At 44.3% G+C, this 13875-nt stretch overlaps 1 protein-coding gene across 1 annotated transcript; it reads right to left on the reverse strand.

Moving 5' to 3' along the window:
* Positions 1 to 8530: 8530 nt before the first annotated feature.
* S1pr1 (sphingosine-1-phosphate receptor 1) lies at positions 8531 to 13153 on the reverse strand. Its single transcript, NM_007901.5, has 2 exons — positions 12807 to 13153; positions 8531 to 11212 (listed from the first exon to the last, which is right to left on the reverse strand). Exon 2 carries the CDS (start codon positions 11039 to 11041, stop codon positions 9893 to 9895), a length of 1149 nt encoding a protein of 382 aa, NP_031927.2. The 5' UTR covers positions 11042 to 11212; positions 12807 to 13153; the 3' UTR covers positions 8531 to 9892.
* Between the last annotated feature and the right edge of the window lie 722 nt (positions 13154 to 13875).

The following is a 13875-nucleotide window of genomic DNA, read 5'->3' on the forward strand; positions in this document are numbered from 1 at the left end:
ACTGACTGCTCTTCCAGAGGTCCTGAGTTCAATTCCCAGAAACCACATGGTGGCTCACAACCATCATCAGTAATTGGGTCCAATGCACTCTTCTGGTGTGTGTCTGAAGACAACTACAGTGTACTCATATAAAAAAAATTAATGAATAAATAAATAAATCTTTTAAAAAGCCAAAACCAAAAAAACAAGGTATTTTCTAGATTAAACAACCTAGGAAATTCTTTGATACCCCAGCTCACTTGCACATGAGAAAGGAGTATGAAAATCTGTGTTTTTCTCAAAGCACCCTTGACTGGCATCTAGACAAGGAAGAGAAACCAAGGGTTCTCTCTGCAGGTGGCCACATGCAGAGCTCGCTGAGGCAGAACAGCATGTGAGCTAACCAACCTCTATTTCTGGTAGGGCAGAGGCTGTGTGAGCAGAGTCTCCAGGCCTCTGATAGCTCATGTTTTGACAAGTGATTTCTCACAAATCTTTTCTTATTTTAGAACATAGCTTTACAGACGATCTAAATCTGATTTTTTTTTTAATCTGAGGTTGTCTAGACAGGAGCAAGAGAAACTCTGAAATTAGAAATAAATATTTTCTCTTTTGTACAAAGTAGTGAAGACACTTTACCTTCAAGAAGATGGTGAACTTTAAGAGGAAGAGCCCGTCAATGGGGCGGGGGGGATGGGGGGGAGGGGGTTGTGAGCAAACATGTGACTGAATTCTTAAAAATCCTCATCATAAAAATAGCAAATGGGGCTGGGGTGCAGCTCCATCCAGAGTGCTCATGTAGCACACAAGAAGCCTGGGGTTCAATGCCTTGTACCACATAAAGCAGGATTGGTCATCCTTGCCTATGACACCAGCACTTGGGAGTTGCTAGTGGGCAATCAGACATTCCAAGTCATCCTCAGATATTATAGTAAGTTGGAAGCCAGTCTGAGACACATAAGACTGTTTCAAAGTAAAAAATAAGTAATAGATAAAAGCAGCAAGCGACATCAGTCATGGCGATGCATCCTGTAATGTCAGCACTCGGGAGGGTGAGCCACAAGTGTCCTTTCTGCCATCAACACGCAGTAGGACCCTACCTACAAAACCAACCAAACACAATGCCTAGCAAACGTAACTAGGTCAGCTCACATTCATTAGGGTTAGCGTGTGGGTCTGGGGTTCACAGCTCCTGGGCTGCTGGTGGATTTGAGCAGGAAGCGTGCGCGAGAGCTACCTAGGCACCTCTCTGAGATTCTTAGATGATTGGAGGGCTTTCCATTCCACGAGTTTGTGCCATCGTGATTCTGATCATTGAAAGCACATGTCATGCTTTCTCTCCTAAAATATTAAGCATTTAAGGGGCTGGAGCGATAGATGGCTCAGTGGTTACGGGCTTGTTGCTCTTCCAGAGATTGAGTTCAAATCTTAGCTCACAACACTTGTAACTCTAGCTTCAGGGGATTTAACGTCCTCTTCTGGCTCACACATGCACTCGAGCACACACAGACACACACACACACGAGAATAAAATAAGTATTTTTTTTTTAGTTACACATTTTGTCTCCAATATTTTTTAATACAAATTGCATAAGGATCCCACCATGGTTATTCAAATGACTTAAGTGGACCTGATTTAAGGGTTATACCCGACATGGCTACAGTTCACAGCAGCGCTACAGAAAGAAAAGCACACACTCAGACAGCAATGCCTCAGTTTCTGAGGCAGAAACTGGCAACAATGTAAAATGTTTCCATCTACCCGAAACTGGATGCTTTTCATCAGGAAGACCATGAACAACTTGGAAAAGCTCCACCCTGATTTTTGCAGCACATCTAGTAACTCTCTCTTCCAGATGAAATCATTCCACGGCATTTCCCGTGAGTAGTTTAGAGAAGGCAAGGCAAGGCAAGGCAAGGCAAGGAGGAAAGCTGTCAGCATGAAGCACACTTTGTCTGATTTACATTCTGTTGTTGTTGTTGTTTATCAGTGTGTGTGTGTGTGTGTGTGTGTGTGTGTGTGTGTGTGCGCGCCATGACGCATGTGTGGAGGTCAGGTGCGCCATGACGCATGTGTGGAGGTCAGGTGCTGTGGAGTCAGTGGACCCGTAAATCAGGTCCACTTAAGTCATTTGAATAACCATATGCAGTTTGTATTAAAAAAATATTGGAGACAAAATGTGTAACTAAAAAAAAAAAAAAAACTTACTACTTTGACTTAGGAGCCAAGAATCCAAGCCAGACCCCCAAGTTCATTTAGCAAGAACCTTTACCTGCTGAGCTATATATACAGTCAGCCTTTCATTTGTATTTTAAAGACAGGTTCTTACTCAGTAGCCCAGGCTGGTCTGGAGGATTCAGTGTATAGCACAAGCTTCTTTCTGTCCTGTTTTCCCAAGTGCTGGGATTACAGCGTGAGTCGCCATGAATTGGACCTAATTTGCCTGTCCAATTTAAGTGTCTAAGTGAGTCTTGCAGAGAAGCTAAAATCATGGAGGAAGTATGAGACACTGAATACATTCTTGAAAGAAAAAAAAAAAAAGAAGTATTTCTTGCCATCTCATCATCCCTTAACCTCAAAGGGAAGAGGCCACAAATGCACCAGAACAGAAAAAATAGACCTGGTAGGTTCTAGAAAGACAAGAAGAACCCTGCTCGCCATTTTCCCAGAGCACAACAACACAACCCAGGGCAGGCGTTCCAGCTAACTGGGCAGGCGAGAGAACGGACAGTGAGGAGTTGTGAGGAGGTGGGGGCGGGAAGGTCAGCCACATCATCTCTTTGATGTCTCTACAGGAAACAGATAAGCAAGACACTTACTACCTTCCCCATCCCCTTGTAGAACAGGCGGCATTTCTCCTGCTTTCCTGTTTCTAGTTCTGATTAATATCTAATCAGCATGTCACAGGACCTGTGGAACACCTGAAGCATGTCACCTCTGTTCCACTACACCTAGAGCTGGCTGAAGGTCTCAGACAGGGCTGTGCACAGGCAGACAATGTACTTGGTCTCAGTGTTGCCTTCGCCTACCCCTTAAATCTTCCCCTATTACTTCTACCTATGCAGAGTTTATACCCAGGAAGTTGCCTTTTCTTGACTGAAGGCTTTTTATAGGTTTACTCATGTGGCCATGGCTGTGTGTTTCCAGTACTAATTTACCAGTCAAAGCCTTACTGGCTTCTACATTCATAGAAATTGTTTAAATTGTATTCTTCTTAAGAATGCTTACAGCCCTTCATGAGTTCATAAGAGTGGGTTCTGAATGCCAATGAATTTTTTATTGTGAAAGCCTAACTGTACCCTTAGACTCTTTCCACACACAGAATTCTCCAGGGATAACACACAGAGAAGCTAAGGCATTTTCTCATCCTACAGAAGCAAGTGAGTACCATTGGGTCACGATTATTTAGTATTTTAATGGTTTGTTTCTGGAGCGTGAGATAAATACAAAGAGATCACATGCTCGTCTATGGAATACTCTGGGACTTCTGCCACATTCTCTTGGACTGTGTGGAATCTTTGCAGAATTTTCAAGAGAAGACCCTTTACTGCCATTGTGCTTACAAGCAGAAGCCTGCTGCCTTGGATTTTTAAAGCTTTCATTTGTCTTTAGAATATAGTTGGATAAATTTAAGCACATATATCCATCTGAATAATCAATGTTCTTTTAAAAAAAAAAGGTATAAATAGAGCATTCTTAACAACCTGAAAGTTTTTCCTCTTTCTCTGCTTGGGTCTCTGTTTGTACTCTTTTGATCTCTATAAGCTGGTTTTCTTTTCCTTTTTAAAAAAGATACATTTTATGATCTTTAATAATATGAGTGCATATATGTTAATATGGGTGTAACTTCAGCAGAGGTGAGAAGAGTTGGATCCACTGAAACTGGAATTGCAGTGGATTGTAAAACACCTTACGTGGGTGCTGGGAACCCAGCTCAGACCCTCTGCAAGAGCAGTTAGCCCTGTTAACCAGTGATCCATCTCACCAGTGCCAGTTTTGCTTTCTTCCAAATTCCACTTCAGGAGCTTTTGAAGTAGAAGATTGGCCTGTTGTTTGTGTTTTATCTTTGCTCGACACAATGGCTTTGAGATTCATACAAATTGTTTAAAGAATTAGTAGTGGGGCTGGTGAGATGGCTCAGTGGGTAAGAGCACCCAACTGCTCTTCTGAAGGTCCAGAGTTCAAATCCCAGCAACCACATGGTGGCTCACAACCATCCGTAACAAGATCTGACTCCCTCTTCTGGTGTGTCTGAAGACAGCTACAGTGTACTTACATATATTAATAAATAAATCTTTTAAAAAAAAAAAGAATTAGTAGTAACTGAGTAGTAGTCAATGTGCAATGGCTGTCATCAGAAACAAAGACGTGTGCAGATGGCTCAACTAAGTCCTTTTCCTTGAGTGATGGGAAGCACATCAAAGTAGGTAGGAAGAACGAACACATGAGGGAGATGGTGCAACCTGTTATGTCTTTCCCATCTTCAAGAACTTACTGTGCTGGGCAGGGTAATTCACTCATGCCACCCAGGGTTCAGGAAGCCGAGGCAACTGTAAATTCAAGGACAGCCTGAACTACAGATTGAGACCCTATCTTAACACTCATGCGCACTCAAGTGCGCGCGCGCGCGCACACACACACACACACACACACACACACACACACACACACACACACACACACGAGCCCCACCAACACTACTTACCACGTTCACAGGAAAAGGATATTTCAAATCTGTGAAGCTTTCTTTTGGTTTTGATTCATTTATAATTCCTCCCTCAGTGTCTTTAGAAACTATTCAGGGAAAAATAATGCAAACATCTCAACTCTAAAAATAAACGCAATCAAATTTAGTTTGATAAAAATTAGTTAGGGGGCCTTGGAAAACACCACCAGAAGAATGGAATGAGTCATCTAAAAAAAGAAAAAGAAAAAAAGAATACAGCTCAGTTAATAGAGTGTCTCTGCTCATGTCTGTGTCTGTCTAGCACACAGGAAGTCCTGGGTTCTACATCCAGCACTGCGTCAACTGGGTGTGGTAGCACTCACCTGTAATCTTGGAACTTGATCAGTCAAAGCAAAGTCCTACTATGTTCATGCTCATCTTCCAGCAGTTTGAAGCCAGCCTGGACTATACGACACCCTGCCCCCAAAACAGAATTCTAGAGCCAGGTGTGATGGTGTATGCCTCAAATTCAAAATAAATTTGATGCCAGCTTTGGCTATACAAGATCCTGTCTCAAAGAAATAAAAGTAACTAATTAGTTATATAAAAACAATAATATTACAAACAAACTACAAAAGCTCATTACAAATACTTGCCATGCTTATTATAACAGTTTCTAGCTAGAAATTAATTTTTGAACCAATGAGTTTTGGTTTGTTTTCTTTGGGGGAGTGTTTGTTTGTTTGTTTGTTTAGTTGTTTGTTTTGTTTTAAATGAGAACCAGAACTCCCAGCAATCTTCCTGTTTAGGCTTCCTGAATACTAGGATTATAGATGTGCCCAGCAGCAAAGCCAGTGTCTATTAAGAAGGTCTTTAGAAATTCTGTACATAGAATGCCTTAACATGAGCCACTCTGGTCCTATAGCCTGCTTTCCCATTAAACATGGGATTGCTACCACTGAGAGTTGGGCAAGCCCTCATTTTATAGCATTCACTAGAAATACCCATCATTTGTTGGAAGTCTTCCTTTCTGAGTAGCATCTCCAAACAAATGCTTAGACGTGAACAATCTTGGTGATATAAAGAACATAGGTGCAAAGGGTCCAAAGCCTAAGAAAGTGCAGTCCTAGACGTATTACAATATGTGTTGGGCAGGTTCCTTGTTTGGTTGGCTTTGGACTGTTTACTTGTTTTTGAGACAGGGTTTTTCTTTGTAGCTGCAGATGTCCTGGAACTCACTCTGGAAACCAGGCTAGCCTGAAACTTAAAAGAAATCCACTTTTCTATGCCCTCTGAGAGTGCTGAGATTGCAGGTGTGTGCCACCACCACTCAGCTTTGGACAGTTTATTAACACAGGCAATGTCCAGAGAAGAAGTCGGCATAATTCCAAATTGATTAAAATGATTACTTTTATAGGGCAGACTTTTTACATTGGGGAGAAAAATAGGGATTCTAGAAATTACAGATGAAGTGCCAATATTACTCAATAGAATATACTATCTAATAAGCATGGGTGATTGAAGTCATAACTTGCACTAAAGCTTCTAAATTCCTAACAATAATATTACAGGAACTGGTCATAGTAACAGCTCTAGTTTTTTAAGATAGTCTCATAACCTAGTTTGGCCTCCAATTTGTCACTTGCTAAAGCTGGTCTTGAGTTCTTTATCCTCTTGCCTCAGCCTCTCATTTGCTGGTATTAAAAGCTTGAATCACCACTCCCTTGTCCAATTTCTATTATTAACGGGCTCTGGGGACAGAATTGGGTTTATGTGACAAGCCCCTTTACCTCCTAAGACATCTCGACAGCCCTGGAGAGTGTTCTGTGATGCTACTAATGTTGGGGATCAAATACTATGTATGTAATGTCCTTTTGTAGCTTTCCTGATATTTGGAACTAATTCGATTTTTATACAAATATGTAAGTAGTTTTATATGCCTCACTTCTCCTGACTAAGACTACTTTAGGGGTTCTTCTTGGTTTTTGTTAGTTTGTTTTGTTTTGTTTTGTTTTGTTTTACAGACATGGTCTCATATATCCTAGGATGGCTTCAAACTCAATATTTAACTGAAAAGCTTCCTGCTTCACCTTCCTGGGATTGCTGCCATACCTACACCAGGTTTATGATACTGGGGATGGAACCCACAGCTTTCTGCATGCAAGAAAAGCTCTCTGCCAACTGAGCTATGTCTCCATGCACATATGTAGAGATTGTGTGTGTGTGTGTTCAGTCACTGAGTGATTTTCTCATCCTCACTACTTAGAGTGTACTCAATTAAAATCGGATATACACAATGGATGCAACCAAAGACCCCTTCATCTTTGTCTTTGTGTCTTGACTAGAACTGGGGCTTCCACACATCTACAACTGCCCCGCTTTCTCCAAACAAGATCCACTGTCTGGCAGAGCTATGAAGAATGCACGTCCACAGGATGATGTACTCAGAGGTGGGCAAGAAGATTGACCTCCCGTCACCAATGAGCCACCCTATGCTCCGATGTCATGAGTCACCTTGTGCTTGGAGATAAGTCCAAAAGCAGAGCTTTATCATCCACTGAAGCAAAATAGACACACTTTTCCATTATGCCTGGCTCTCTAACGAAAGCCTGAGGAAGTGAGTGGAACATGAAGTCACCCCTTCCGCCCCAGCAGACAGATGGATAGAGACATTCGCATTTGTTCCCGGCCCTTTGTCTTCTGAGCACTTTTGGCATTTCCTTCAGGAAGCTGGAGGTTATGACCTAAGGTTTCCTTAGCGAACACACTCTGTTTCCCACAGTTAGCCTTACCCAGAAATGACATCTACTCTAGTAGGTGAGGTTTATCTTCATGTCCCAACTGTGTCCTGACCTGTGTAAACTCAATGACACTTGAAAACACAAACTCTGAAAAGTAGCAATAGGCTGACCTAATCTGCAGCAAAGATGGCGGTAACTCTGAGGTAACTGTTAGAACTTTATGCTACATGCCTTTGTTTCACAGTTGCTTTCATTTTAGTAGGACCAGTTAAATGGGCAAGAACCGAGGAAGTTTAAAAGCTGTGGGAGGGGTGAACATCCACCCACTATTCCACTTGTTACATGTTATAATTGATATCGCATAGTTCCATAGTGTTCTCATAAGATCCTAAGGCAATGTCCTAGAATGGGACAACTTAGAGGCTGGAGATGGAGCTCAGTGGGTAAAGTGCTAGCCTAGCATGTGTCAGGACCTGGGTTCAATCCCAGCCTTTCATAAACCTGGGCCCAACATAGAAGAAGAAGAGGAGGAGGAGGAGGAGGAGGAGGAGGAGGAGGAAGTGGGAGGATCAACAGCCCACATTCCTCTTCAGAGCAAGCATGAGGCAAGTCTAGAACACATGAGACCTTGTCTTAAGAATACACAAACCAAAAACTTACACAGCACTGACCAATTTAACATTATCACCCATTAGCCATGTTTTCTCTTTCCCAGTATGTTGATAAAAGGCCAAGTATGTATGCTTTTGCTGTGGTGTTTGAACTGATCATTTTAGTCATAATTTAAAATAGATTTAAGACTCCATTGCTGAACTTCAGAAGGCTGTATTTTAGGATGGAATTATCGCACTTGGTTTTGTTTGGCCTCACTGCACTTTAAAATTGAAATAGTTGTATCTATTTGCTGTGGTCTTAGAAGGTTGATGGTTTTTCTCATATTCTCCACGTGTCTCTAATGCTAATTTATTGAAGTTTCTCTTCCTGAAAAAGCTAGAGTGGTTTCTAAACAAACCACATTTTTTTTCATACCTTACTTCATCAAGGTAAAAGCTTTTAACTTCTCTTAACTTTTTTAAATTGGGCCTTACCTTTAACTCCAAATCTCAGTGAATGATTTTTTAAAAAGTTTTCTTCACAAAAGAATCTTTTAAAAAAATCAGTTTATTAATGTTTAAAAGTTGATAAAGCTATGTGCAAAATGATCCACAAAAGTCAGGAACCTATTAAATACTATTTTTTAAAAAAGACATTTCTTGGCTTAATTGCACTCACTGAACACCAGACTAAAGAGACTAATATATTTTTATTCTCTGTAACATTTATAACCATCATCAATACCTAGTGACAGCCGAAATAAAGAATTCCTGATGTTCCCTGTCAGTTAAAGTAATGCTTTTGGGGAGTGGGGGGTACAAAAGGATGACACTTTCTTAAGAACTACACATTCAGTGGTGTTAACACGGGTTAGGAAGAAGTTCAATAAGATGACCTCAAAGAAACAAATACATTCGAAAATCAGAAAATGTTCTTTAAACAAAATACAACTCTCCCCCAGTTGGTTGAAATGGATCACACAACATTCTGAAATCATCAATAAAAGTGCCAAAGGTGCTGTAGGGGTTAGAGAAAGACAGCAAGAAACAGCTCTTGGTCTGCACGACTTAACTCTCACATTTCACCTCATGCTGTAGATTTTTGTTTGTTTGTTTGTTTGTTTGTTTGTTTTTTGCTTTTCCCGTATCATCTAAGATTCTGCCCAGTATAATTCAAATAAAGTAGACTTCGTTATTCTTTGTTACTCTTCATTCACAACCATTGTGGTTGTAATGGGAATAAGGAACATGTGACAAAAAAGGAACACATTTTCATCTTAAAGATGGCCTACCAAATTCCCAACAACTTGACCCAGTTTACATGGAAACTTTGGCCTCAGCAAATAGCCTTCCCAGCAAATAGCTTGCTCACTATAATCAAGAAATAGACCCCTCCACAACCTCCTTCTGATGAACAAAAGTCAGGCAGTTACGATATAAAGAAGGGGTGGTAAGGGGAGACAGGGTGAGAAGAAACCGGAGGGTGGGGACATGTACACCACCCAACCAAGCTAAAGGGCACATACTCACTTTGACATTACAGTGAGAGATCACAACACTTTCTCTTGGGACCTTAGTCTTTGAGGAGGGACCAGATGAGCCCTCTGGGAGCTTGACAATGCTAGACCTTTGGCTCAGTGCAAAATCAAAGCTCCAGGGTACGGGGGAGGGGGGGGCAGGAAACCCACTGCAGGCCAGACCTGATCTCCACCCTTCCCAGTGCATTGTTCACAATTACTACCTACCTACATCATGGTATCACCAGGCCGCACATTCTCCCTTCCCTCCCTCTCTCAGGCTCCCAGTTGCTCCTTCCTTGCAGCAGTGGAGAGCGAGAGACATTTTTGAAATGCTGGGGTAGTGGGTGATCAAGTCAGAATGCTTCCCTCAGTATCAACAGCTTCTTCAGGCTTTAGGAAGAAGAATTGACGTTTCCAGACGACATAATGGTCTCTGGGTTGTCCCCATCGTCCTTCTGGGGGTGAGAGGAGTTGTCTGATTTGCTGCGGCTAAATTCCATGCCTGGGATGATGGGCCTCTTGAATTTGCCAGCAGAGTCTCCGTTGGGGCATTTGCAACAAGATACGATCCGGATGAAGGCCCGGCGCATCTCCTTGTTGGTCAGAGTGTAGATGATGGGGTTGGTACCTGAGTTCAGCACAGCCAGAACCAGGAAGTACTCTGCTTTGTACAGGATGTCACAGGTCTTCGCCTTGCAGCCCACATCTAACAGTAGTAGGATGAAGAGAGGGGCCCAGCAGGCAATGAAGACACTCAGGACAATGATCACCGTCTTCAGCAAGGCCAGAGACTTCTCAGAACTGCGACTGGCCTTGGAGATGTTCTTGCGGAAGGTCAGGCGGCGGCTTCGAGTCCTGACCAAGGAGTAGATCCTGCAGTAGAGGATGACGATGGAAAGCAGGAGCAGAGTGAAGACGGTGGTGCAGAAGAGAATATAGTGCTTGTGGTAGAGCGGGAGCACGGTGGAGCAGCTAGACAGCGAGCTGATGCAGTTCCAGCCCATGATGGGCAGGCCCCCCAGGATGAGGGAGATGACCCAGCAGGCGCTGATCAGCAGAAAGGAGCGCGAGCTGTTGCTCCCGTTGTGTAGTTTCATCTTCAGCATGGTGATGTAGCGCTCAATGGCGATGGCAAGGAGGCTGAAGACTGATGCAGAGAGAGCCACAAACATACTCCCTTCCCGCAGAAACCACTGGGCAGGTGTGAGCTTGTAAGTGGTGGCCCCAGACAACAGCAGGTTAGCTGTGTAAGCCACGCCTGCTAATAGGTCCGAGAGGGCTAGGTTGCCTATGAAATAGTACATGGGCCGGTGGAACTTCTTGGTTTTCCAAATAGTTAGCAAGACAAATATATTCTCTAGGATGATGAAGCAGCAGATGAGAATGAACACCACTGAAGTCAGTTTAATGCCATGGTCCTTCTCCGCCCCGATGTTCAACTTGCCTGTGTAGTTGTAATGCCGGACTATGATATCATAGTTCCCATAGTCAGAGACTGAGCTGCGGAGAGCTTTAACCTCCGGGATGCTAGTGGACACCATAGCTGCTAATTGTGTCCCCAGGAGCCTGGGGTGGTATTTCTCCAGGCAAACGCTAGAGGGCGAGGTTGAGTGAGCCTTCAGTTACAGCAAAGCCAGGTCAGCGAGCAATCCAATGCTTTTTTCTTTTATGGAGCTTTTCCTTGGCTGGAGAGGCCTCCGAGAAACAGCAGCCTTAAACAAGTTACAAAGAAAAGAATCAGGGAAAATGCCCAGCACACTAGCATAATTCATTCTAGCCAAGGCATTGCTCCAACTTTGTTGATGATTTGTTTTAAGGATACAGGACACAGGGAGGATTTTTTTTAACTCAAATGGTCATTTCTATTAACAAAACAAAAATAAACAAACAAAAGAGAAATGAAGTTAGAAAGAGAGGTAGAAAAAACAATTTACCCAGACTCTGAGGAGACAAAACCTTCCCTTGGGTCACTAAATCCACCAAGATGGAAATGAGAGCCACCCATTCTAGTTTTCGAGCCCACGCCATTTCCACTGGCATTGCCACGTTCAGTGTCCAGCCCTGAGATTCCTTCAAGCGAAAATCGACTGCTTGCTCACAGAAGGCACCAACTGCCCATTCTGGGTGCAGGGCAGACATGCATACCCCAACACACACACACACACACACACACACACACACCTCGAAGAGACCAGCCCACCTTCTCATTACCATGCCAAAAAAAAAGTAGCTTTGTAGGAGGTCATTTGACAAGTAAGCCGTTTTCTGGGCTCTATTAATAACTCCCTAGGAGCAGGTGTGCTGAGGGTCCGATGGTCAGAGGGTAAAGCGAGGTGTGGTGTGGGCCGCCAGGCCTTGAAGTAAACAGGAAAGCTTGGCGCCTCCGTGAAGCAACTGCCTATTCTTCTTTTTAAAACTTCTGTCTTTACTCCTCCGCCTCACCCAACCGCCCCACAAGTTCATTTATTACGTTTAAAGGTATTCACGGAGAACCCCTCCTAAGAGATTGCAGCAAATCCTAGACGTTTCTCCATGAACTGATTGCTTAAGAAAGTTTTAACTTTAGCCAACGCTTACTTGCACACACACACACACGAAAGTCACCCTGCTAGCGATAACGAAGCACGCCACTTTGTTTTAACTTCAGGTACATTAATTTCCAGAAACACATACTGCTAAGTTTGCATGGGCACTTTTAACTTCCTCCGCTCCCCACACCCCCAACATTGCCTCCTCTCAACAGAACTAGCAATCCCTAAAGGGCACACAGCACTACTTAAGTTGGACACACAGCACTAAATAAGTACTCTAAAGTCTGCACAGTAATTGATCAACTCTATAACAAATGAGGGGGGAGGGGACCCTAGAGACATTGTAGTCATTTCTGTGACAAAAGCTTACGAAACTCAACATTTCTCCACTCTTATCGCTACAGTCCATTCTCAGGCAATGGAAATTATTGGCGTGGTGCCTGATAATTTTGTCTACAGGATTTCAAAAAAAAAAAAATAATAATAATAAGCGTCTTCCCTTTTCTCCGTTCTAATGAATCACAGCTTCTCTAGCATGCCCTCCCCCAGTCGTTTCTATAATTTGGAAATTAATCTTTTTTTTTTTCTAACTTCATAAACTCCGTGCCCCAAGAAGAAGTCAGTCAAGAAGGACTCCATAGCATCTTGGTGATGCCCGGGTTCGTTTTGCTTTGTTTTTTCTCAAAGTTTTTGTTTGTTTCGTTTGTGTTTAAAGGTTCGTTCTTGACACCTGGACGCCCCATAGCCGGAGCCTGCGAGGCTCACAACCCCCTACCTCGCTCAAGCCGGACGAAGCTGCGTCCGCAGGACTCTGGGTCTACACCGCGCGATCCGCATCTTGCTGCTGTCGGCGACTGACGGCGACCAGCTCACTCGCAAAGTTCCCTGAGCTGGGGTCCCCTCCCTCCTCAGCGGTGCACTCCAATGGCCAGCCCTGCCTGCGCTGCCCGCACCACTTTTGCAAGACGAAGTCTCTGAGCGCCCCGCCGAGGCTGGGTGGCTCCTCTAGGAAGGGACTGGGAGGGGTTAATGCTTTTAACTCCTCCGCCCTCTGCCAGCGGCAGGGGGCCCCTCAGGGTCTGGGCTGCTAAGAAGCAGCCTCCCAGAAAGATCTGGGGCAGAGTGACTAAAATAAAACCAAATGAATAGGAGCCCCTCCGCCCCAACCAGCAGAGAGAAGGGAAGAGAAGGGGCGGAGCCTGGCAGCTCCTAAATTCTAATTCACACAGCTTCCCGCAGTCCCCAGCGCGGGACGGACTCTGAAACTAGGCATGGGGATCCCTGGGAAAACTTTTCTTCGTTAAAAATCTTAGAGGACAGAGGACAAGCCTGCACTTGGTAGAGGAGCTTTCTGGTCCCAGACCCCACAGCCCTGAGGATCCGTGTAGCCCGAGTGGTCCGGTGCCCTGGGGGCCACTTCCACGCGGTCAGGGGAAACCCGAGCCACTGCCCGGAGAGCCGCAGCCACGCCGCAGAGAGGGGATCCTGAGAAGGTCGGAGGAGAGCAGCCCCGAAGTACTGAAAAGCTTCTGTCCTCCACCTCCTCTTCCTCCACCCCCTCCACTCCGATCCTGGTGAAGCCTTGAAACTTGCGGTCTGGTGGGCAGAAAGTGGCTTTCCCCGGGTGCACGGTGAAGTGGGCCAGTGCTGTGCTTGATGTTGGACCGGGGGTTCCCCTCTCTCAGCTGACCGCAAAGCCAGGCGGTGTGCCCCAGATTCTGGGAAGCTCAGAGGCCTTTGAGGAGGTGGGCTGCTGCCCTGGCCTCAGAGATTTAAACAATCCAGCAGCAGTTCAGGAATGTCCACAGGGGAAAGAGGTTGCCTGTCCTTTCACTGGCCAGTGC

This window comes from Mus musculus, chromosome 3 (genome assembly GCF_000001635.26).
Source record: "Mus musculus strain C57BL/6J chromosome 3, GRCm38.p6 C57BL/6J".
NCBI classification, from domain to species: Eukaryota; Metazoa; Chordata; class Mammalia; order Rodentia; family Muridae; genus Mus; species Mus musculus.